The 22,932-nt window shown below is 45.1% G+C and overlaps 1 protein-coding gene across 2 annotated transcripts in view; it reads right to left on the bottom strand.

The window, feature by feature from the left end:
* Positions 1-4,649: 4,649 nt before the first annotated feature.
* Positions 4,650-22,932, bottom strand: part of BRINP1 (BMP/retinoic acid inducible neural specific 1) — a 106,807-nt gene continuing 88,524 nt past the window's right edge. The window contains exons 6-8 of one of the 2 annotated variants that reach the window (XM_054174310.1): positions 21,434-21,670; positions 13,505-13,727; positions 4,650-5,974 (exon numbers count right to left, since the gene is read on the bottom strand). In XM_054174310.1, the coding sequence (XP_054030285.1) occupies positions 4,834-5,974; positions 13,505-13,727; positions 21,434-21,670 (1,601 nt within the window). In that variant the 3' untranslated portion in view covers positions 4,650-4,833. The remainder of the gene's footprint in view (positions 5,975-13,504; positions 13,728-21,433; positions 21,671-22,932) is intronic. The other variant, XM_009907080.2, reaches the window with a different exon arrangement.

Raw genomic sequence — 22,932 nt, 5'->3', positions numbered from 1 at the left:
AGCTCATTTCTTAGTAAGCTCCTGGGGCATTCTCTCATGTGACTTGAAGAAATTGATCTCAGAAGTCTTCTGCATTTGAAGGGAATAAGTAGGCAGATTCTGCTCTACCTGATGCCATACTTTGCCTTTGGGACATCTAACATCTGGCTTAGAAGCCTCAGCCTTCATACAATCCCTAACTTAACTGCAGCAAGTATTTGCCATAATTTGGTAGGACCATCTCTGTATTAGCTCCTTAATTCCTTCTTGTGCAGAGGGAGGAAGCTGAGTTTCAATCTCATACCATTAGAGAACAGTTACTCCTATTTCAAAGTATGAATGTCCCTTTTGTCACTAAACTCAGCCACATGCCTACAGATCATGCAGTTTTATGGGTGAAAGGATTCTCTGCCCCCCACCTAATTCTCCTCTATCAATTACCCTCCATTCCAGTCACTGTCTGGTAAAACATCTCTTTCTGACCAAGTAGAGGACCTGAACATCATTTCCTCAGAAGCCCATTAGCACCACTGTGGCACTGGTGTGGCCTTTCTAGGAGGATCTGAGTGACTTTCTTCTACTGAGACAATAGTATGCCAGATGCCTTCACCACTGCTATTACCTGAAAAATCAGTACTTTAAAAGAAACCTGTGGGATCTGGCTCTGTAAGTGGTTGTCACAGACTGTCCCTTTACCTGGGGAAAGGCCTATAGAACTGAGCAAAGGATGCAGAGCATGTGCCCTCCTTGTGAAGACATTTCTCTTTGAGCATCAAAATCAGAGTGTAGCATAGTCCAGGCCACATTTGTTTGGATTTAGTTTTACTTTTTCTCTTTGACATAAACTTTGGGCCCAAAGTAGTGGCTGAGCTGCCAGATAGCTTAATTTCCCCCTACACTGAAGGACAAGGCATACTATTTTGGCTTCATTCCTTCACAAAATGTCATCTAAGCATCTTGCAACACAGCTCCAGATTGTTGTGTTGAGGCCACCGCACCTTGGTGCCATGTTGCCCCACCAGGTTCTCTCAAGGCAAGTTCCATTTACTAACAGCAGATCCATGCCAAACTTCCTCCTATCTCCCCACACTACACTCCAGATTCACTGCTCCCAGCCACAGTGGTAATGTTAGCTCATCTTAGACCATGCCTCTCTTAACTCCACAGCTGCCTACTATTGCTTGGGTCTGAAGTGGACAGAAGTCATTTAATGCTCTGCTGGAGCCCCATGCCTTGCTCAAGGTTTGCAGTGTTGTCAACCTTGCTGAAACCCAGTAATACTGAGGGCTGATCATGCCAAAGCATCATGAGAATGGAATGGGATGGAATGGGATGGGATGGGATGGGATGGGATGGGATGGGATGGGATGGGATGGGATGGGATGGGATGGGATGGGATGGGATGGGATGGAATAGAATAGAATAGAATAGACCGGACCAGACCAGGTTGGAAGAGACTTTTGAGATCATCCAGTCCAACCTATCAGCCAACACTATCTAATCAGCTAAACCCTGGCACCAAGCACCCCATCCAGTCTCTTCCTAAAATACACGATACATGAGAGCAATTGATTTCATCTCTAACAGTCCCATAAATATGGGGCAAGATTGAGCTGATGTGTTGTTAGCTACCCACAAGATCTGAGATTTAATTGTAACTTCTTTGGTGCCCAGTCACTAGTGCTGGATCCTTATCTCGCAGAAAGGCAACTGACCACATTAATTTCACTGTGTGGCAGCACGTTCACTATTCCCAGCCATGAGCAAATCCCATCATTGAATGCAGGCTGCATCTCAGGCTATGGGTTGCTTGTAAGCAGCGTTCAGTACTTTCAGAGCAATAACTATAGTTCTTCTCTGTGTCAGCTCTTTGGGTCATACATGTAAATTAAACAGTACATTTCTATTCCCTGCTTGGATGGATGTAACTGTCAGGAACATTATTTCCACTCATAATTACAGATTTGACATTCATTTCCCATGAACACTCCCTATTATTTGCTTAAACCTCCCTTCCATGCATACTATTGATGGGGAATTTTCTCAGTAAGCTGATGCAGGAATGTCACAACTATAAAGAAATCTCTTTGAATTGTGGCATCTATAAGCATGAACCTCTGCCATACAAAGCAAAGACCAATCAGATGGAAACCAAACAAATGAACACCCCGGGGAAAGTAGTCAACCTTGCAACCTCTTACATGGACTGACCAGAAGGGATAGAAAGAGAACTTGATGCAAGTCATGGAAAACACAGTCACTACTGAGAGAAAACTATGGATGTCCCTAGAAGCATCTTTGTTGTTTAATTCATCCAGCTCCTGTTCAGATGCATGCATCCCCACATTTTGTTAGGCAGATGGAGACCTTTGTCTGCTTTTGTGACTAGGAATCCTCTTTCTTTTCTTACTAACTATCCAGGTAGTTCCTCTTACGGCTTCAATTACTAGTGCAGCAGGAGAGTTCAGTGCGTGTATATTTTCCTCAAGGTATCTAATTCCTTCTCAGTTTGGATGAGCATCAACCAAAGACACACAAATTAAACTCAACCTGAAGCCAAACTTGATTGTCTAATTCCCAGGTGTCATGTGAATAACATCACAATGCATTTAGCTCTTTCTTGAAGAGCTGATATTATTCTCAGACTCTGAGCCAACGTCTTCCAATAAGAATGTAAGGATTTCACAGAATCACAGAATCACCAAGGTTGGAAGAGACCTCAAAGATCATCAAGTCCAACCTTGTCACCACAGACCCCATGACTAAACCATGGCATCAAGTGCCTCGTCCAATTCCCTCTTGAACACCTCCAGGGATGGGGACTCCACCACCTCCCTGGGCAGCACATTCCAATGGCCAATCTTTCTGTGAAGAACTTTCTCTGCACCTCCAGCCTAAATCTCCCCTGGCACATCTTAAGACTGTGTCCTCTTGTTCTGGTGTTGGTTTCCTGGGAGAAGAGACCAACCCCCACCTGGCTGCAACCACCCTTCAGGTAGTTGTAGACAGCAATAAGGTCTCCCCTGAGCCTCCCCAGGATACTCCTCCAGCCGCAGAAGTCAGCAGTGTCAGGGATTTATTTCTCCCTTGCAGGAGGCCAGAGGTTCTAGTCTCTCACTAGCGCTTCTCACAATCAACTTTAACCACAAGGCAGCGAGATTAGGAGAAACACCCGCTACTCACCTCCCACCTTCACACTGAGCTCAGCTGATTCTCCATTCATCCACCCCACTCAATAGGTATTATTTTAACATTCAACCACACATGAATGCACACTCCACAAAATTTTACCCACCTTTTAGTTGTTTCAGTTCTTTTTCTTTTTTGAGCACTCTACCTTTATAATTTGACTTTATCCTTGCAAATTCAGATTTGGTTGCCGTGCTCTTCCCTCCCATCACTCCCTTTTACTGTTGTTGCAGATATCTTAATACAATTTTCTCCTCTGTTTTCTGTCATTTTCTTTTTTCCTCTTTTTTTCCCCCCTCTTTTTCTTTTTTTTTCCCTTTTTCTTTTTGTGGACAAAGAAAGTGCAAGTGAAACAAGGATACCATTCACAACCATGGTAACCTAAGAAAATAAAAGGGCTTTGTTTTCCTCCCCCAAAGAATAAAAGTGACACGTGTACCCTTCGGTGTGCCCAGGTTTCCTGGGAAATGGTTTTTCTCCTCTTGCATTGTGCTTTGGGTTTTTTTTGTGGTGATGAAGGTTTCCCAGTGGTATCAGAAACCCCAGGACCTGAGGCAAAAAGCCAAACTCAGGTTTGATTTAAGTGTAGGTTTATCAAAGTGGCACATGAATTTGGCGCTCTCTGGTTTAGGGCCTCTGCTGCAGCGTCACAAAGGTGACTGACAGAAGATTTACGGGTGCTGATCCTCAAGAGGTTAAGCTCTGACATGACTGAAGGCAACAACAATCTGGTGCAAGGCATGAACTCCGGTTCAGCAAAGTAGCTGAAGGGACCTGATATGTTCCAATCTTCAGCAAGGGCTGAGACTTTAACTCTGCAGTAAGTCTTCCAAGATGAAAATCCCAAAGAGAAGACACCCGAGACCTGCACCCCACCCTCCACCTCTTCAGGTGTCTTCTCACCAATGAGGCATTCATTTTCCTCTCAGAGGACTTCCATCACCTTCTGTCCTCCAGCAAAGCTCAACACAGGCTGCAAAAATAACTCAACATAAAGCTGGCATAAATCTCAACAGAAGAAATATCTTTTATCTTTAACCATGTACTCCCACTATAGGAAGAATGGCAGCTCTTTTACATTTACATAGAACTCTGGTTTCTTTCTTTGCTTGGATTATTTTTGTCTTTGTTGGGGTTTTTGTGTGTGTGTGTGTGTGTCTCTTTGTCTTGGCACCTGCATAGCAGAAAACTTCACAGTTCATCACAGACGTTTGCCCCTCTCTCTGTTCCTCCCTTTTATTTCCTCTGCTGCCCCTGAGGACCAGCAAGCAACACCCCCGAGGTCAAGAGAGAGCAAGGTGTTACCCTTTTATGAGGGATTATAGAAATAACAAACATGCCTGACAGGTTTATACAGCTGCTAGAACGGGTTTAGTTTTCAACAAATGAAGAATTTCCTCTTTGTTTACTCTTTTGTATATTAATTACATTTTACAAATCTTAGTTTTTGCCCCCTTTTTCTGCACTTCCCCCCCCACACTTTTTTCTTTCTTTCTTTTTACTTCTTTTTTTTTTTTATCTTTTTTTTTTCCCTTTTTTTTCCCTTTTTTTTTTTTTTGGTTTTGTTTTGTTTCTCATTTATTTTAATTTTTTTTTTTTTTTGTAATTGTGTTTTTTTACAGCAAAAAGATCAATCACCAACATTGTCCGCTTGTGAAGTCCAGGCTAACAGAGTTTGGCTGTCATCTGGTCTGACTGTTTGAGGATCTCGGTGTTGTACAGGTCTAGGGCGTGGTTCACGCGGATGATCTCGCTGTTGGTGAGTTTCAGGCGGTGCTTGAGCATACAAGAGAACAGATCCAGCTGGGGCTTCCCCGGGGCTACGGGAGGCGCCAGTCTATTGATTCGGTCCCGAATATCCAGCAGCAAGAGCATGACGGAGGAGGAGGAGTAGAACTGCCCGCCTTGCGTGTACGACTGGTTGACCTGCTGCACGGCGCTGCGCAGGAGGTCGGCGTTGAACCGCAGGCTGTAGCCGTACACCTGCACGTCCGAGATCTTGATGTAGAACTGACGCTTGCTGGGGTCAGAAAGGTCCACGGGCCCTTGGCCAGTCTCGTTACGCAGTAGGGAGGGCAGCCGAGTCCGGCTGCGTAGGTAGATGTGGACGGTCTCAAAAAAGGTTTTCCACCGGTTGCCCAGCAGCAGGGTCCAGTTGTAGCACTGGCTGTTCTGGAGGCGGATTTTCTCCCAGCGGGGGTAGCCGTACTCCCCGAAGGGCATGTTCCAGCCCTCGGAGTGACTCCCGCTGAAGGGGTTGACGTAGACAAAGAACATAGGGTCCAGGCTGCTGTTGCGCATCTGGCAGATCCGCATGGAGATCCCGATCACCATGTGGATGAAGTCCATCCGGTTCTTGTTGCTCTTCAAGGTGAGGGACATGCGTTTGCGCCACCTGGGGTCGAAGAAGGTGTCCAGGCGGATCTCGTTGCTGATGAAAGTGGTGTGAACGTACAGGCGAGAGTCCATCTTCTGCAGCAGGTACTTCAGCTCTAGGTCTTGGAAGTCCAAGTCCGTTTCGAAGCTGATGAACTGCTCGCTCCGCTCCGAGTCTACATTCTGAGGCTCGCAGCGACCCCGGTAAAGCTTATAGCCCTTGTTGCATGAGCCACAGAGAGAGATGTTGGCAAGGCTGCACATGGCACAGCTGTTGTTGCCTCCGATGATGCAGGGGATGGGACGCTGGCACAGGCTGGTGCCACCGTGGCAAACGCAGCTCCGCTGGCTTTCCAGAAAGGTCCCCCAGAACCCGTTCTCATTGCAGTAGAGCAGGGACTGAACCCGGGTAAGCCATTCCTGTATTGTCCTGCAAGTGCAAAGAAGAAATCATTAGAATTGTAAAGCCTCATGCTCTCTGGAGCTATAATGTTTCCAGGGATATACCTGAGGCAGAGCTCTCAGAATGTTGATGCCCTGCTGTGGCATCTGGGAAATATTCCAGCCTCTTTCTAGACTGCAACTTTCATCTGCTGCATACTCCTTTGATGTACAGCAGAAGACCTCTAAGAAGTAGCTGGAAGTTAGAACTGGTCATCTAAATTCTTTCTCTTCACACTGCTCTAGGAGCTGAGACTGGCAAAGTGTCCTGCCAACGATCCCTTCAGGGCCATGGTGACAAAATTAAGCTATGGGAACGGAGCTGAAAAAACTACACCCAGAGACTGAGGATCTGTCAGACATTGTGGGTCAACATAACTTGTATGCTAGCAGGAGAGAACTCCTCTCCCTATCAACAATTCCACCCCTCTCCAAAAATAGTTCTGTAATGGGATGGGGGGGGGACACCACTGGAACGGATTGCCCAAGGAGGTGGTGGAAGTCCCATCCCTGGAGACATTCAAGGTCAGGTTTGATAAGGCTTTGGGCAACCTGATGTAGTTGGGGATGTCCCTGCTTACTGCAGGTGGGTGGACTAGATGACCTCTAGAGCTCCTTTCCAACCTAGTGCATTCTGTTATTCTGTGATCAGTAACTTATGGTGCAGAGCTCAATAACAGCAGCAGAGAGGGTGGAAGGCAGTGTGAGTAGAGACAAAGCTGCTCAAACAGCTTCTTAAAAAAGTTCTGTTGTTCATTAAGCTCCTCTTACAGCCTCTCCCCTCCCCAAGCAGCCACACTTGCCCATTCCCAGGCCCCACCACACCCATAATTGCCGTATCAACACCTTCACCTCCACATCCTGCAGCCCTGGAATGACTTCCAATGCAGGACACCATAACCCACGCTTGCTTTCTGTATGATCCACTCACAGTGTTGCCTTGCTGCCACCCTCCCTCCCCCTTCCCAGGGAAATCTCAGCACAGCGACTCCTTTCTCAGCAGCTTTCAGCCTCCTTCAGCCTCCTACTCCCTCCCTTCTGCCTTCCCCTCAGCTAATGAATACTTCATTGTCTCCTCTGGGCAAAAAGTTCTTGGTAGAGCTGCAGTGAGAGGACTGGCTAATGACAAATTAGGATTCAGTCCCTGTAGAATGGGAGGAGTGATTATGGACAGAGGCTCTCACAGCTGGATTAGTGAAATTTGTGGCACCTGCATCGCCTGACCTCCGAATAATCATTAAGCTGTAGGCTGTATCAAAGAAGGCATTAAATGATAGAGCAGCAAAGAACAGCAAGATGATTAGGGGGAGGGAGTGAGCAGAGCAATGAGAGTATAAAACACAGGAAAGCACTGGAAGGAAAGAAATAATCAAGAAGCAGAAGCAGAAAAGGGAAGAAAGAAGGGGGAAATGTGCAGGTAAAAGGAAAAATGGGTGAGAAGCACAGTGGGGAAGAAGGAATAGGGATGGAGAATGGGGAAAACTAGACAGCAACTACTAAAAAGACAGAAAACAGACAGGAATGTAAAGAAGCAAGAAAAGACTGAGTGAAAGGAGAAAAATGAGACAATGAGGGAGAAGGAAGTGCATTAGCAGGAAAATTCTTAAGCCCTGGATATGTGAAGGGACAGTTTCCACATTCCTCCTGTGGGACAGGGCTGGCAGTGTCCCTTTCCCCTCTTCACAGCTAACAAGAGCTCTCCTAGGGGAAGGTTGGGGAGCTTGGGAGCAAGGGAGTAACCTCTAAGAATATCTGCTGTACTTGGAGGTGGTGACACTCCTGGTCCCTAGGAAAAGTGCTTGTGGCTCCTTCTGGTTTCTAGGACAGCTCTGCTTTGGAGAGGAGAGGAGAGCACAGTGTCACTGCAAAACATGTTGCTGACAACAATAGCACTCTCAAAACCACCTCCTGCAGGCTCAGTCTGCTATCTGCTCATAGATGAATTTTTGCTCACTTTTTCAGCAACACAAATATTTTCTACTCCATTTGAAACCTTGCAGTTCCTCTTTAGAAAGCCAGCCAAACACACTTGAATTTAGAAAGGCACTCAGATTTCAAGTTTCAGTGTCCTTGAGGTTCTCTAAAACCACATTGAGTCCTCCATGCACCTCCTGAAAGTTTCTTTGCTTCTTACCACTAATCCAAGTATGAAGCTGAGTGATCCAGGTATAAGAGCAAGTGGAGAATGAACTAAAGCCAAAGCAATGCTCCATTGGCTGCCTGGGTTTGCTAGGTTGGGAGGATTGCTGAAAGGAAGCATAAGGCTCCTGCATGCTGCTTCTTCCCATGACTGGGCTTGGTGACAATGAAAATCAGAGGCTGCTTTGAAGGCAACATCTCCTGCAGCCCTAAGCTTCCTCCCTAGCTCCCACTCACTGTAATTTCTACCAAGACAATAAAAAGCTCAGCAGCACAGAGAAAATGAAGAGCTGAGGCAGCAGGCTGGTGGCAGATAGATGGTAGATGTCCAACTCCATCAGGTACCCACTCAGCATCCCTACCCCTGTCCATGAGGTGAGGACAGTGTTTCCCTAATGTCCACAGCTCTCTTTATGGTCAGATTTACCACTTTTTTTGTGGGACTGGGCTTCCAGTTGGTTGCTCCTAGGACTAGAGTTGGTTTCTGAGGTGGGTTTGATGAGGTGTTCAGCACTGTCAGAAGTGGCCTATGTGCACACAATGCCACCACTTCCGTACAGCTGCCAACAGCCTTGGACAGCTGCTTATGCGAATGACAGCCAAACACACACTGAGCAGCTACCCTCCATACATCTCAGTTCCAGCTCTGTGCTAGTGAACGTGACTCTCCAGATGTCCTCCTGCACTTGCTTACACACAGGATTTCCAGGCTGTATGTGCAGTGCTGGCTTGGTGTTTTCCACAGATTTTACATACCACAGAACAACCAAGGTTGAAATCAAAGATCATCAAGTCCAACCTGTCCACAGACCTCATGAATAAACCATGGCACCAAGTGCTACATCCAATTCCCTCTTGAACACCTCAAGGGATGGCGACTCCACCACCTCCCTGGGCAGCACATTCCAATGGCTAACAACTCTCTCAGTGAAGAACTTTCTCCTCACCTTGAGCCTAAACGTCCCCTGGCACAGCTTGAGACTGTGTCCTCTTGTTGTCCTCTTGTTCTGGTGCTGGTTGCCTGGGAGAAGAGACCAACCCCCACCTGGCTACAACCTCCCTTCAGGTAGTTGTAGACAGCAATAAGGTCTCCCCTAAGCCTCCTCTTCTCCAGGCTAAACAATCCCATCTCCTTCAGCCTCTCCTCATAATGCTTGTATTTAAGGCCTCTCCCCAGCTTTGTTGTCCTTCTCTGGACACATTCAAATGTCTCAATGTCCTTCTTAAATTGAGGGGCCCAGAACTGGACACAGGACTCAAGGTGTGTCGATAATGTCTTTGAGTTGATGGGACAAACAGTGCCATGTACACAGCAAGGCACATGGTAAAAATTAGTCAGATGACTGTATCCTGTCTGTCTTAGGTGTGCTCTTAAAGGGGACAAATTTAAAAAGCTACCCTTATGTCCTTCTGTTATACTGACAGCCAGAGCAAAGGAGAAGAGAGTCTTATCTGATATCTTACATTCAAAAGTAGCAATTTTCCTGTTCCCCGGCTAAACTTTGCAGAGAAAGGATGGGAGAAAAACAGGAGAAAGAGAACTGGGGATTATTTTTTGTGTATGTATAACTTAGCATTCAGCAAAGACACAAGTAGGACAAAAAAAAATAGAAGGCGACCCACCATCTGCTGATGGCAGTAATAAAGGATGTAATTAAATGAAAATGCAGAATCCAGGGCAGAGCTGGGCATCAGCTACAAACAAGACAATGGGAAGCGTGATAGAGGGAGAGAGAAGGAAAGTGGTATAAATTACCCCGTTTTGCCTTGCAACTGGGACAGGATAAGAACAAAGGCAGGAGCAGTCACAGCCCTTCAGCTGACAGGAGACAACTTCTGAAAGTGCACCCTTGTGATGGCTCAGGCTCATGGGAACATAAGCAAGAGATGTCAGGGCAGAAGGAAGCTGAAAAGAGACGCTCTTGAAAAGCTGAAAGCCAGTAGCAGGGCAGCCATTGGTTTTCATTTTCATTGTTTCCTCTCTCATTAAGGAGTCATCAGTTTATCTTCCTCCCTCTTATGTTCATCACAAAAGTTGCTTTGCCTGTTTGCTGCATAAAGTACTAGGGGGTGTGAAATTTAAAAGAAAGGAAAACTATGGCTTCAAAGGACACTGTTAGGCAATTTTACATTTATCTTTAGTATCTTACATTTGGGGAGACCTTCTTGCTTTCTGCAACTACCTGAAGGGAGGTTGTAGCCAGGAGGGGCTCGGTCTCTTCTCCCAGGCAACCAGCACCAGAACAAGAGGACACAGTCTCAAGCTGTGCCAGGGGATGTTTTGGCTGGAGGTGAGGAGAAAGTTCTTCACAGAGAGAGTTGTTAGTTGTTGGAATGTGCTGCCCAGGGAGGTGGTGGAGTCACCATCCCTGGAGGTGTTCAAAAAGGGATTGGATGTGGCACTTCAAGCCATGGTTTAATAGTCATGAGGTCTGTGGTGACAGGTTGGACTTGATGATCTTTGATGTCTTTTCCAACCTTGTTGGTTCTATGAGTCTATGATTCCAAACTAAAATGAGACAAGAATTCCATCTAGGCAAAGCAATGAGGAAGGGTTATTCTGCAGTGTTGCTTTGCTCTTGCTCACTGGAGACATGCAGTCCCTTGGCAATGCCAAGAACTGGGAGGCAGGTAATCACACAGAGCTGTTGCACCAGTTAAAACCCATCACTTGTGACAATTAAAAAATGGTTTGCAGGACAGTTTGGGCTGTCAGAACAGAGGCAGAGGTCAGATTAGACAGAACTGTGATGAATAATTTTCTTTCCTCCTTTCACAATTCATCAGGTTTGGGGAGGGGAAGAGACTGATTGATGTCCCCTGAGATAAAGATGCAGCTTTGTTGTAGATGGTGTCTGAGCTGATTGAATAACCAAACCATACCAAATGAAAAAAAAACCCAAAACAAAACAAAAAATACCCCCCCCCAAAAAAAAAACCAAAACCAACAAACCAAAAAAAGCAAACACAAAAGCATCCCCAAAAAATAAACACTCTCCTCCAGCCAAAAACCTGAAGCAGGAGAGATTCTTCTCTTTACTTGCAAGAAAAAAAAAGAAATAAAATAGGGATTTAACAAGTTTTCTTCTGCAAACTCCTTGCACTTTGTAACCAGCACTAGCTGCTGTAGAGGTACTTTTGTGTTTTCTGTATGGAACAGTGAAGTTAAAAATGCTATTTTTATTCTCAGCAGCTGTGAGATGTAGTCTTAAGTAATGACAATTTGGCTGGAGCCCAGAATATGTATTAACCACTGCCCCCCCCTGCCCCCCTTCCCCCCCTCCTCCTTTCTTCTGGATGTTATTTATGTTTTACATTCAGAGCTTTAAAATGCAACTACAGGTACTCATTGAGCACTGAAGCTTTAACAGCCGAGCAGTGGTTTCTTTTTCAGACCAACAAACTTGTCTGAAAAAGAAGTGTTTCTTTTTCTTTAAGTAAAAGCAATGCAGAGCAAATGTATATATAGATTTATTCCCATTTCCTTCTTAGCTATTGAACAAGGTCACAGAATCAGCCTACTTGCCAAAATCCCCACTCTTTCTTCCTTTCTTTCTTTCTTTTGGAAGGGCCACCTCTTCCTTTCCCAGTGGAATATCAACAGCAGTCCTATTTATTTTATTACTTCTTTTTTTTTTTTTCACATTGCTTTTGAATCTATAAAGTGGGCTTACTATTATGTGTATTAAAGAGAGAGAGAGAGAGGCTTGCTCTTAATAGAACCTTTCCATCCTTTCAGAGCCACTGGCGTGCTTGATGAGCGTCTGTCGTTCTGTACAGTGACAATTAGGAAATTAGAGCATTTCCAAGGCCCGTGAAAAGAACGACGAGCTGCAGCCCTCTTCTGCTACACATCTGCCTCCCCAGCCCCTCCCCTGCCTAGCTGCAAATGCAGAATGACAAATAAGAAAAGAAATGATAATATGCCTGGTGATGTTGACTTAAACAAATCAAGCACATCAGTCAGTTAAAAACCCAGCTGCCATCATCCGTTTCGTCCTCCTTCCCCCAGATTTTGCAGCTTTAGTCGGAGGCTCCCTTTCTGCGTGGCTGGCTTTTTAAAATAGAAGAGAAATGTTAAAGACATATTTATCTGAAGGCTTGGCAGCAGCATGGTTGGCTGGATCTGTGCTCGCTTGCTGCTTCACTTTGCTATTGTGGCACAGCTCAAAATAATGCCTGGACGTGCCTGTGACTCCTCCACCAGCTTGGGCTCCTTCAGAGCAGCTCAGCCAATTGGCAGGAGTGGGCTGATTAAAGGAAGGTCTCCAAAGACTTTTATTCATAATCTCTTGCAATTTAATAGATATTTCTCTTCATCCCCAGTAAGTCCATCAAGTCTTTGCCCAGTAACATGAGATTTCTTGGTAATTAAAGAGATGTTAAGTCCTGGAAGAGTTTCCTGAGCTGCTGCTGAAATGAAAACTCAGTGTGTTTAGTGACCAGAGGGCTGGATGATAACAGGAGACAGCGGCAATCAGTTCATTTCCTCTTGAGACTGAATATTTATATAATGAAGGAGATGAAAAAAAAGCTAACCAGTTCTTCTACAAATGTTAACTTGGCCTGACCCTTCCTAGAGACACGTGAAAGAAAAAGCACTTGGACTCATTTTATCCCAAGCTTTTCAGTGCTATCTCACTCCAGACAATGTAGAAAGAAACAATAAGATGTTTACTGGAATCAACAGAAACAATTCTCCAAAAATTATTGGAAGCAAAATTAAATTCAGCTATAGGCCAGGGCTGAAAGGAGGAAGCAGGAGGTGATCATTGGATATCAATAGCTGCTGTGGCTGTAATGGAAATTCCACTCTCTCCATCTGTTATAACACTGCTAAGTTTCTGCTCCATGCAGTTTTGCTGGTTCTGTCTGCATTTTGTCAAAGAGATGTCCTCTATTCCAAGTGGAATTAAAGCTTCTCTTTCACTCTGGCTATAATCATTGAGGAGCACAGCTCAAAACTGGGCTGAAGCATCTTGTGGTCCATATGTCCGTTTTAACAGCAAATGGAGGCTTAAAGCTTGGCTGTGGTACACAAGGCAAAAGCACTTAAAGAGCAGCAGCTTAGTCTGCATGGCTGCCTGATGTCAGCCCTGTGATTGTCTTGAAGAACTCTACAGAATAAGTGGGTGCCCTTCACCTGGGTAGGTCAGACCACACAGAAGGGACGTGAACATGCTTAGGTATGTGATAAAGCTTACTTACACCTCCAGAAATTCAGCTCACTCCCAGACTTTCCCATTTCCCCCCAAACCTCCATTTTTGCACACCACGGGTGCAAACACTTAGGCTGTTGGTTTGGCATCCAAACCCAGGTTCGGCTCCATCAGTCCATCACACCACACCACACTGGATCCCCAACAAAGGATGAAGGTACCTTTCTCTAGGCAGCTGGTGGTTAGGGTTGTGCCGACACCGGACACTGAGGCCAAAGAGTTTGCGGGCAGTGCGCTGGATCTTCTGGTGCTGGGCTTCCAGGGAGCTCTGCAGCAGCTTGTAACGGTTCTGCAGGTCCCAGTCGTTCCCCCAGTGCTGGTGGATGCTCCCAATGGTCAGGAAGTGGTTGCTAGGTAGCCTTTTCATGAAGGATTTAAACTCATCTGGAAGACACAAAAAACGAGGGGAAATACAGAGGTTTGGAAACTATAACAGTTGCACAAAGCTTTTCATTAGCAGGATGGAGGAACAGCAATGATGTATGAGACCGTCAGCGCTCTACTAGAGGAGGGTGATGCCCATTGACTCACTGGGCTATCATTCTGCCCCCAGGAAGTCCACTAATTCCATGGCTATTGCTGCTCCTATATGGGAAATGAAACCCAGAGAGTATGAGGGAGAAAAAAATATAGTTAATGTACAGAGGGTGGAAGAGAAAGAAAAGAGCAAATTCCCCCAGAGCATGGGATTGTAGTCTAGGGGTTATGAACAAAGAGCAGAGAGTCGCAATCATTGTCAGTTAAAGAGTTCTCATTTAAATTGTTTTTCTGCTGCTCCTAAATGCTGTTTGTTGTTGAAGTTTGGTGTTGAAGTCAAATCACTTCGGCTGTGCCATTAAAAACAAAACAACAAAAAGAGAGAGAGAGAGAAAGGAAAAGCTTTTAAAAAAGAAATCCCCAGAGGAAGGGTTTGGGGTGTGTTAAAATGTCTTCCTTTCTCATGGTTTCAAAAGAGCATTCTGATCCTTTTTTTTTTTTTTTTTTCCCTCATTTAACTTCATTTGAAGTTAATTTAACTTCATTTGAAGTTAAATGAGTTGCTTTATGTAACAATGAATATAAAATAAAACAGTTTGCCAGCTTAAGGTCAGGGGGGGAAAAAAAAGTGACAATTTTAAGCAAAGGGGAAAAAAAAAAAAGAAGGAAATCAGATGGGTAGAAAAATATGTCATTACATGTTCACAGTGTCACAGTATCACTAAGGTTGGAAGAGACCTCAAAGATCATCGAGACCAACCTGTCACCACAGACCTCATGACTAGACCATGGCAACAAGTGCCACATCCAATCCCCTCTTGAACACCTCCAGGGATGGGGACTCCACCACCTCCCTGGGCAGCACATTCCAATGATGAATGACTCTCTCAGTGAAGAACTTCCTTCTCACCTCGAGCCTAAACTTCCCCTGGCACAGCTTGAGACTGTGTCCTCTTGTTCTGGTGCTGGTTGCTAGAAAGAAGAGACCAACCCCTTCCTGGCTACAACCACCCTTCAGGTAGTTGCAGAGAGCAATAAGGTCACCCCTGAGCCTCCTCTTCTCCAGGCTAAACAATCCCAGCTCCCTCAGCCTCTCCTCATAGGGCTTGTGCTCAAGGCCTCTCCCCAGCCTTGTTGCCCTTCTCTGGACACCTTCAAGTGTCTCGATGTCCTTCCTAAATTGAGGGGCCCAGAACTGGGCACAGGACTCAAGGTGTGGTCTAACCAGTGCAGTGTACAGGGGCACAATGACTTCCCTGCTCCTGCTGGCCACGCTATTCCTAATGCATGCCAGGATGCCATTGGCCCTCTTGGCCACCTGGGCACACTGCTGGCTCATGTTTAGGCAGCTGTCAATCAGCACCCCCAGATCCCTCTCTGTTTGGCAGCTCTCCAGCCACTCTGACCCCAGCCTGTAGCTCTGCAGGGGGTTGCCATGGCCAAAGTGCAGCACCTGGCACTTGGACTTGTTGAATGCCATCCCATGTTGTTTAGTGATCACTTTATTTCTGTTGGATTTTGTTTGATAAGCAATAAAAGCCCTTATGAAGGGTTTGTTTCAGGTTGGGTTTGTTTTTTTTCAGCACAAATCAGAAAATTTGATACTGCTTCTGTTTCTGGCCACCCTTTACCTCCTAATTGAGAAGCATAGTTTCCTTAGACTGCTTCTCACATGGTATAAAACCAGATGGTTCCACGTTCCAGCAGAAAATAACCTGATTTCTGATACCAGAAAACTCTGTTGGGCACACTGAGGCCCTGAGAAATGTAAGGAGTGGGCCAGCTAAAACCCTACAAAGTACAACAAAGAAAAGAACATAGGTCTGCACCAGGAGAGAGCAACTACACACATCAGTATAGGCTTAGAAACAACCCATTGAATAACAGCTGCTAGAAACGTCCTGGGGGTTATGGTGGGCACCATGCTGAAGGTGAGTCAACATCTTCACAATGTTCTTCCTGGAAATAAAACAAATTGCATACTGTGCTAAATTCAGTAGGCTGAGGAAGTTAATATTCCACTCTTTGTGGCACTACTGAGCCTGCACCTGTGTTTCTCTGCCAGCTTTAGAGCTGTGTTGAAAAAGTAAAGAGGGCACAGCTGAGGGCTGTGGAGATGGTCAAGGGCTTGCAGCATGAGTCCTACAAGGTCATGTGGAAGGAGCTGCACTTGTTTAATCTGTTGAAGAAGAGGCCAAGAGGCAATCTAATTACAGCCTACAACTGCTTAAAAGGCACTTATAAATATGAAGAAGAGAAATTCCTCTTATGAGAGACAGATGATGTAATAAGGAGTAACAGGCAATCAGTGGCTTGAGAAGTTCAACTGATTTAGTGAAAAGCTTCTTCACTTGGAGGTAATGCAGCACTGGACCGTCGTACCCAGAGGTGTACAAGAATCTCTCCTTCTAGACTCTTCTAGACAAAACCATGGCTGACTTGATCTAACGTTGGTGATCTAGAGGGATGTTGGACTAAAACACTTCCGTACCCCTCACAAAGTATCCCACAAGAAATACAGCCATCTTTTCTTGTAAGTTATCCACATCATGTCTCTTCCTTTCCTAATCCTTATTTTCAAAAATCCTTCATCTCATATTCACAAAGAAAGAATCATAGAATCATGGAATCATAGAAACATAGAATCAACAAGGCTGGAAAAGACCTCAAAGATCATAGAGTCCAACCCATCATCCAACACCATCTAATCAACTAAACCATGGCACCAAGTGCATCATCCAGTCACTTCCTAAACACCTCCAGTGATGGTGACTCCACCACCTCCCTGGGCAGCACATTTCAATGGCCAATCTCTCTTTCTGTGAAGAACTTCTTCCTAACATCCAACCTAAACCTCCCCTGGTGCAGCTTGAGATGTGTCCTTTTATTCTGGTGCTGGTTGCCTGGGAGAAGAGACCAACCTCCTCCTGGCTACGACCTCCCTTCAGGGAGTTGTAGACAGCAATAAGGTCTCCCCTGAGCCTCCTCTTCTCAGTGGGAAAAAAGAAATGAAGCAAGCTTGTAAATGTTGGTATCTTTCACAAAAAGAAATAATCCATAGAAACATTGGAGAAAATCAGACCAGATGATTTACAACCTGTCCTACAGAGCTTGTAGGTATTTGCATAACAGATTTCCTGTCTTCCAATAATTTGCAGTGCACGCTGAATTGCTTGACAAAGAATATCTCTGCATTAGTCAACACCATCATGACATAGATGCTAAATGGATGCTCATCACATGGTGAAACCAAACACCTAAAAAAAGTGATTTTCAGCATTGCACTATGGTTGAAAAACACCTCTAAGATCATCAAGCCCAAACATTAAACCAACACTACCATGACAGCTAAATCATGTCCTGAAATGCCATGTCTGCATGCTTCTTGAACACCCCTAGGGACGGTGTTTCCACCGTCTCTCTGAGCATCTTGCTCCAATGCCTGATCACTCCTTCAGTAAAGAAATTGTTACCAACATCCAATCTAAACCTCCCCTGTTGCAGTTTAAAACCATTTCCTCTTGTCCTGTTATTTGAGACAGGAGACCAACACCCATGTCACTACCACCTCCTTCCAGGCAGCTGTAGACAGCCAGAAGGTCTCCCCTCAGCCTCCTCTTCTCCAGGCTAAGCAACCCCAGCTCCTTACAAGACCTCTTCTACAGACACTTCACCAGCTTCCTTGCCCTCCTCTGGGCATACCCCAGCACCTCAGTGTCCTTCTTGGAGTGAGTGGTAAAAACTGAACCCAGTATTCAAATTGTGGCCTCCTCAGTGCTGAGCACAGAGGCATAATCACATAATCCATAAGACATCTTCTTGTCTCCCTTCTTCCTCAAAGATATCTGAGATTTATCTTTTTTCTTTTCAATCGTCTCTCAGGTTTTCACCCTCCTTGCAATGCTGCTTTCAGTGCCCTTCTCCTCCCCAAAAATGATTCTCTTCTGTTTAGCAGTCCTGTGAAACTATCATCATGCATAATTGCTTCTGTTGACCGTGCTGGTTACTCCTGGTACCTTTCAGTAGCAAAAGCTTTGCATTTGCTTCCCGCCCCTTATAAATCAATTTCCTCAAAAGCCTGTTTGTGCAAAAGACCAAGCACTTTTCCCTCTGATGATGAATGTGCTACATTTTTCATGGAGACGGGGAAGGGAGAGGTTTCAGTGCAGTGTGCACATTTTGATACTGCAGTGCAACGTTGGGGAGAAAACAAATGAGCAAAGAAATCCGGCCAAAAAAAAAGGGGGAGGGAAAAAAAACAAAAAAGAAAAGGAAGGGAAAAAGGAAAAGCAACAAGCTGGATAGTGTTGTTTCAAAGAAAAGGAGATGGGGAAAAATATTTCCCAAACAATAATAATTTCTGCATTATTTATTTATACTTATTTCTACCTAACCCTGGAGATCCCAGCCAAGGCTACGGCTGCATTGTGCCAAGCTTTCTGCCTTTCTGGGAACAGCTCACTCTTAACACTGAGAATTTCCAATGAGCCTCTTTGCATTTGGCTTTATGTTATTTCTCTGCACAGAGAAGGGTGATGATGGCTAGGACTACACCTCCCATAATGCAACATGGATGCTCTTTTTGCTGAGTCACCTCATCCCCGCAGGCAGTCCCATGGCAGTGACTCAGCACTGCAGGTGGTAGGGGTCCAGCCTCTGGAGGAGAATGGTGGCATCACACTGAGATGGCCATGTCAAGCATCTCTTTCAAAAGTGAAGCTTCATTTATTTTTTTTTCCTTCCCAGTGCTCTTCAGTTAAAAACAACTAAATCACATTTTCCTCAGAAAGCAACAGTATTGCAAAGAACCAAGCCCACGACTTTTAATCAAGAGGCTGTTTTAAACCCCAGAATCACAGTTCTGCTGCAGAAATATTTTTTTCTTTTTTGGCCAGCCCTACTAAAATGCCAAGAGTAAGGCAGTGTTATTTTTCTCAATTTACACATGAGCAGTGAAGCACAGGACCAAGAGAGCTCCCACGCTGATGTAAAGCAGCATCAGTTCACTGCAGCCTCCTTGACTTTGACAGCGCTCTCCCAAATCACACCAACTCCTGGGTTTTTTTTGGGGTTCTTTTTTCAATTTGACATAAGAATCCAACACATCAGAAACCAGAAAATAGATCTTTTAGGCTATCAGCAGCTTCCTGCACAAGTGGTATTTGCTTTCAGAGCACTCATGTGCCTTTCAGCCCACTTTATTGGAAAAGCTTTCAGATGTCGTTAGAGATTTCTTCTCTGCTCTTCATAATGAAGAAAATCCTCTAGTTATTGGGAATATTTATTAAAACAAAGCAGCAAAACACTAATACTGCAGTCTTTTGTGACAGCAACTTTCATCTCAGAGGACAAATTTAGGCATGATGCAACAAAGTGATGAAAGAGACGCAGCAGCTTTATACGTAAAGATAATCTCTCCATCTAGCCCATCTAGCCCTGCAAAGCCTTGAGCCCTGGGTAGAATATGGCTGGACCATAGCAGAGAATTGCACTGCAATATGTCACCTTAGCATGGCAATTGAAAAACACCTTCCCCTGTGGAAGTCTCAAGGGGAAGGAGGCTGAATATAATTATCTACCACAGCCTTTGTTTAGATCAAGTGCAACAAGTACAGAATAAACGCGTAAAAGGATCACTGGGGGACTGTGAAACTTCTCTCTCCATGGGGTTCTCAGTGTCTGTGTTAGATCTGCTGGGAGTGGAAAGGGGTTTGATGAGTGGTGGCCAACATGTGGTTCTTGAACATCTTTGGAAAAGATCCTGTACTGGAAGTAGCAATTAGTAACAGATAACTAGTGGCAGAGCTGTGCTGGCAGGCACTGCCAGTAATCCTAATCTGTGGAGTACTGAGCAAGCAGAAGCTTCTGGAATCCACATTTCTATTTTGCCATGGTGTCCCTATCCCATCCATAAATCTGTAGAAATTCCCAGAACCCTATTGGCCTCTTCAGCTAGTGACCCTACTTCTGGAACTGCCCCAGCCTTGTAGCTCCCCACAGTTTATGGGAGGATCTCATCAAGATGATCATCAGCCTTGGGCCATTAGGTGTTACTCTGACTGCCCAGCACCAAGTTGTCAGCATAAGTTGGACATTGGAATCTGTGTGACAGCAGACATGCCAGCAGGGTCCACATATTGAAGTTGAAGCAGGCCTCAACAGCCCATTTAGGACACACTATAGGCTGCTTCATTTCAGCCATTAAAGGGATTAAGGTGACCTTCAACATGAAGAAAGAATATGCTGCTGGGAAGACTTCTGAAGAATTCTTCAGTGCCTTTAATGGAGCTAGATGATCCCTTCCCCAGAGTTTTCTTTCCTAACACAAAAACCTGGGGAGTTATGGCAATAACCACTGAAGAAAGTGTGTTGGAAAGGAATTGACTAATGATAAGAGATGAGAGACAGCACAGGGATAAGTTCTCAGTGAAGTTCTCCTTAGTGCCCATGTGGCTTCAGGGTAGGCAGCCCATTTGCTGAAGGAAAGGATGTAACTGCACAGATGTTTTTGCTTGCTTTCTTATCTCAAGTACTTGAGAGTGCCTAGCACCTATCACAGCACATCTACTATGGGTGTTACCAGCCTCAACGTGTAATAAACTCCACTGACACCCCCAGAGTCACACTAGAAGAAAGCAGAGGGAGAAGAGAAATGTTCACACCAGCAGACATCAGCAGTGCAGGAGAGAGAAGTCATTTTCCCTTCTCTCTGTCTCAAATGAGGTGTCATCTGGCCTGTGTGCTCTCTGTGAATTGCCTTTCACCAAAGCAGAATAAATCATTCATGCAAATCTGAAAAGCAATTTCTGCATCATTCATATTGTGGAAGCTTCTCTGTAGAACTATTAAAGGGAGATTCTGAGTTGGTTTGGTATGAAAGATCAGATTTTTAATCAAACAAATTTTTCCATGGAAAATATCCCTGCACACACAGAATTATGTATGGTGTGTGTTTTCTCTCTACCTGTAAAAGAGAACGAAAAGTCACTCCTTCAAGACTGAGATCATGGTTTTGGGTTCAATAGCCTCCATTTTTCATCCAAACTGTGGCATTATATTGAGGGAAGAAACAATTTGTAACTGGTATAATCTGACTCTGCATCTCAAGTGCTGGGGCACTCGCTCCAAGAAGGACATTGAGGTGCTGGAGCATGTCCAGAGAATGGCAATGAAGCTGGTGAAGAGTCTGTAGAACAAGTCTTGTAACAAGTGTCTGAGGAAAGTGAGGCTGTTTAGCCTGGAGAAAAGGAGGATGAGGGAAGACCTCATTGCTCTCTCATTTCTCCCTGAAAGTAGGTTGTGGGGAGGAGGCTGTTGGTCTGTTCTCTCTAGCATCAAGTGACGGATTCAAGTTGTGCCAAGGGAATTGCAGGTTTGGTATTAGTTTCTTTACTGACAGGGTTAATCAGGCATTGGAACAGGCTGTCCATTGCAGTGGTGGAGGCCCTATCCCTGGAAGCACTTGAGAGTCATGTCCATGTAGTGCTTAAGGCTATAGTTAATTGAGTGGAGGAATTGTGTTAGGCTAATGATTGGATCCTGTGATTCTGCGTGATTCTGTGACGTGTTTTGTTTGGAATACATCAATCAGCAGATGTGTTTTGCTCAGTTACCTGAATTCTCCAGATCTTTATAGGCTTCTGTCCAGGTCTTGGCCATGTTTGCTAGCGTGTACTCCATGATCTGGATGTCGGTGATGGGGCAGTTGCACTGCGGGAACTCCTCGGCACACTGGCAGCCGCACTGGCTGTTCCGGCAGATGTACTCCCCCTCCCCATTGCACATGATGTAACTCAAGGCAGACTGGACAAACTTCTCCTGTAAATACTGAGGAAAGATGATCTGGAGACCTGGCATAGAAACAAGAGACAGGAACACATGGGGGGAAAAAGAGAAATGAAGAAAAAAAGTCATTTCAGGTATGTGTCCTTCTGTTCAAAACCTGTTTCATTAGCAGCTTGAGAAAGTGATGCTGAGGAATGAAAAGCTGCTGGGATATTGCTCGTGGAGCTGTCATAAGTAAGGAAGGTAGGGTACAAATTGCATGTCTGATTGCAAGTTGTGAGTTAGCTGAGAGCAGAGCCCATCTGCTCTGAAAGAAGGATGGCAAGTGACTTGCCCTCCCTAATGGCCAGCATACTCTCTTTATTCCAGCCCCAGATCCCAGTACAGCACAAAGCATTTGAATGCAAACCCTCCCTTATTCCCAGGGTTATTTTACATTGTGCAACCAAATACTAGATAGAAGTGATGAGCATTATGCTCTTCCAGCCTGTTTTGAGAGAGACTAAATAGGTTTGGTACCACAGAAGCAAGCAAACTCCATGCTGAAAGAGAAAAGAAGAAAGAAAGGAAAACAGATGAAAGGAAAATAATACCAGGAGGGATTTATAAAAGACCCTTGCAGAGCTAAGTGCCCAGCTCAAACAGTATGAACACCAGTGCTGGGTACCTCAGGCTTTTCAGTTCTCTCCCTACTAGGAAGGCTACTTGCCAAAGCCTATAAAGGTGCAAATGGATTTAGTGCCAATGATTACAGTGGTGCTCTGAAGATTTACATTAACCAAGAGATCTATCCCCATGTCTCTTTCTCCACAGTAAGTGTTTGTGTATCCATCCATCTGTGCAGGCATTAGTGCAGGTGAAGGCTTACTCAGGCACCAGAGGGTATGAGAATAGTTTCAGTGTTTGCCCTATGTACAGAGTAGATGTGTTTTTTTTTCCATCCTGTCCTTCTCCAGCTCCTGTCTCTAAGCTCCTTGCAGATGTCCCTGAGGATTCACAGATGTTTCTACCTGGTGAGTCCTGCTTGTCAGACCTGGTCAGTGCCTGTGTTGCCTGAGGAGGAGAGGACAATAACTCTGAGCAAGCCGCTCATGGGAAGCCTGGCCCACTCACCTTCCTCATAAAAGGCAGAGAGAGTTTGGAGTGGCAGATAAAGGAGTTTATGGCTTGAACAGCAGCACTGAACTCCAGTGTAATGAAGGCACGCAGGTCAATTACCCATCTGTTTGTGTTTCTGTTGCGCTGAATTACTGTATCCGTGGCTGACAGCTCATCCGAGTGGAATGAAAATAAGACAATAATTCAGAGGCTGAGAGTGTTCAGGAAG

Source organism: Dryobates pubescens, chromosome 29, assembly GCF_014839835.1.
Source record: "Dryobates pubescens isolate bDryPub1 chromosome 29, bDryPub1.pri, whole genome shotgun sequence".
NCBI lineage: Eukaryota > Metazoa > Chordata > Aves > Piciformes > Picidae > Dryobates > Dryobates pubescens.
Note: the sequence above shows the minus strand (reverse complement) of the source record. Positions and strands in the feature narration are given on the sequence as shown.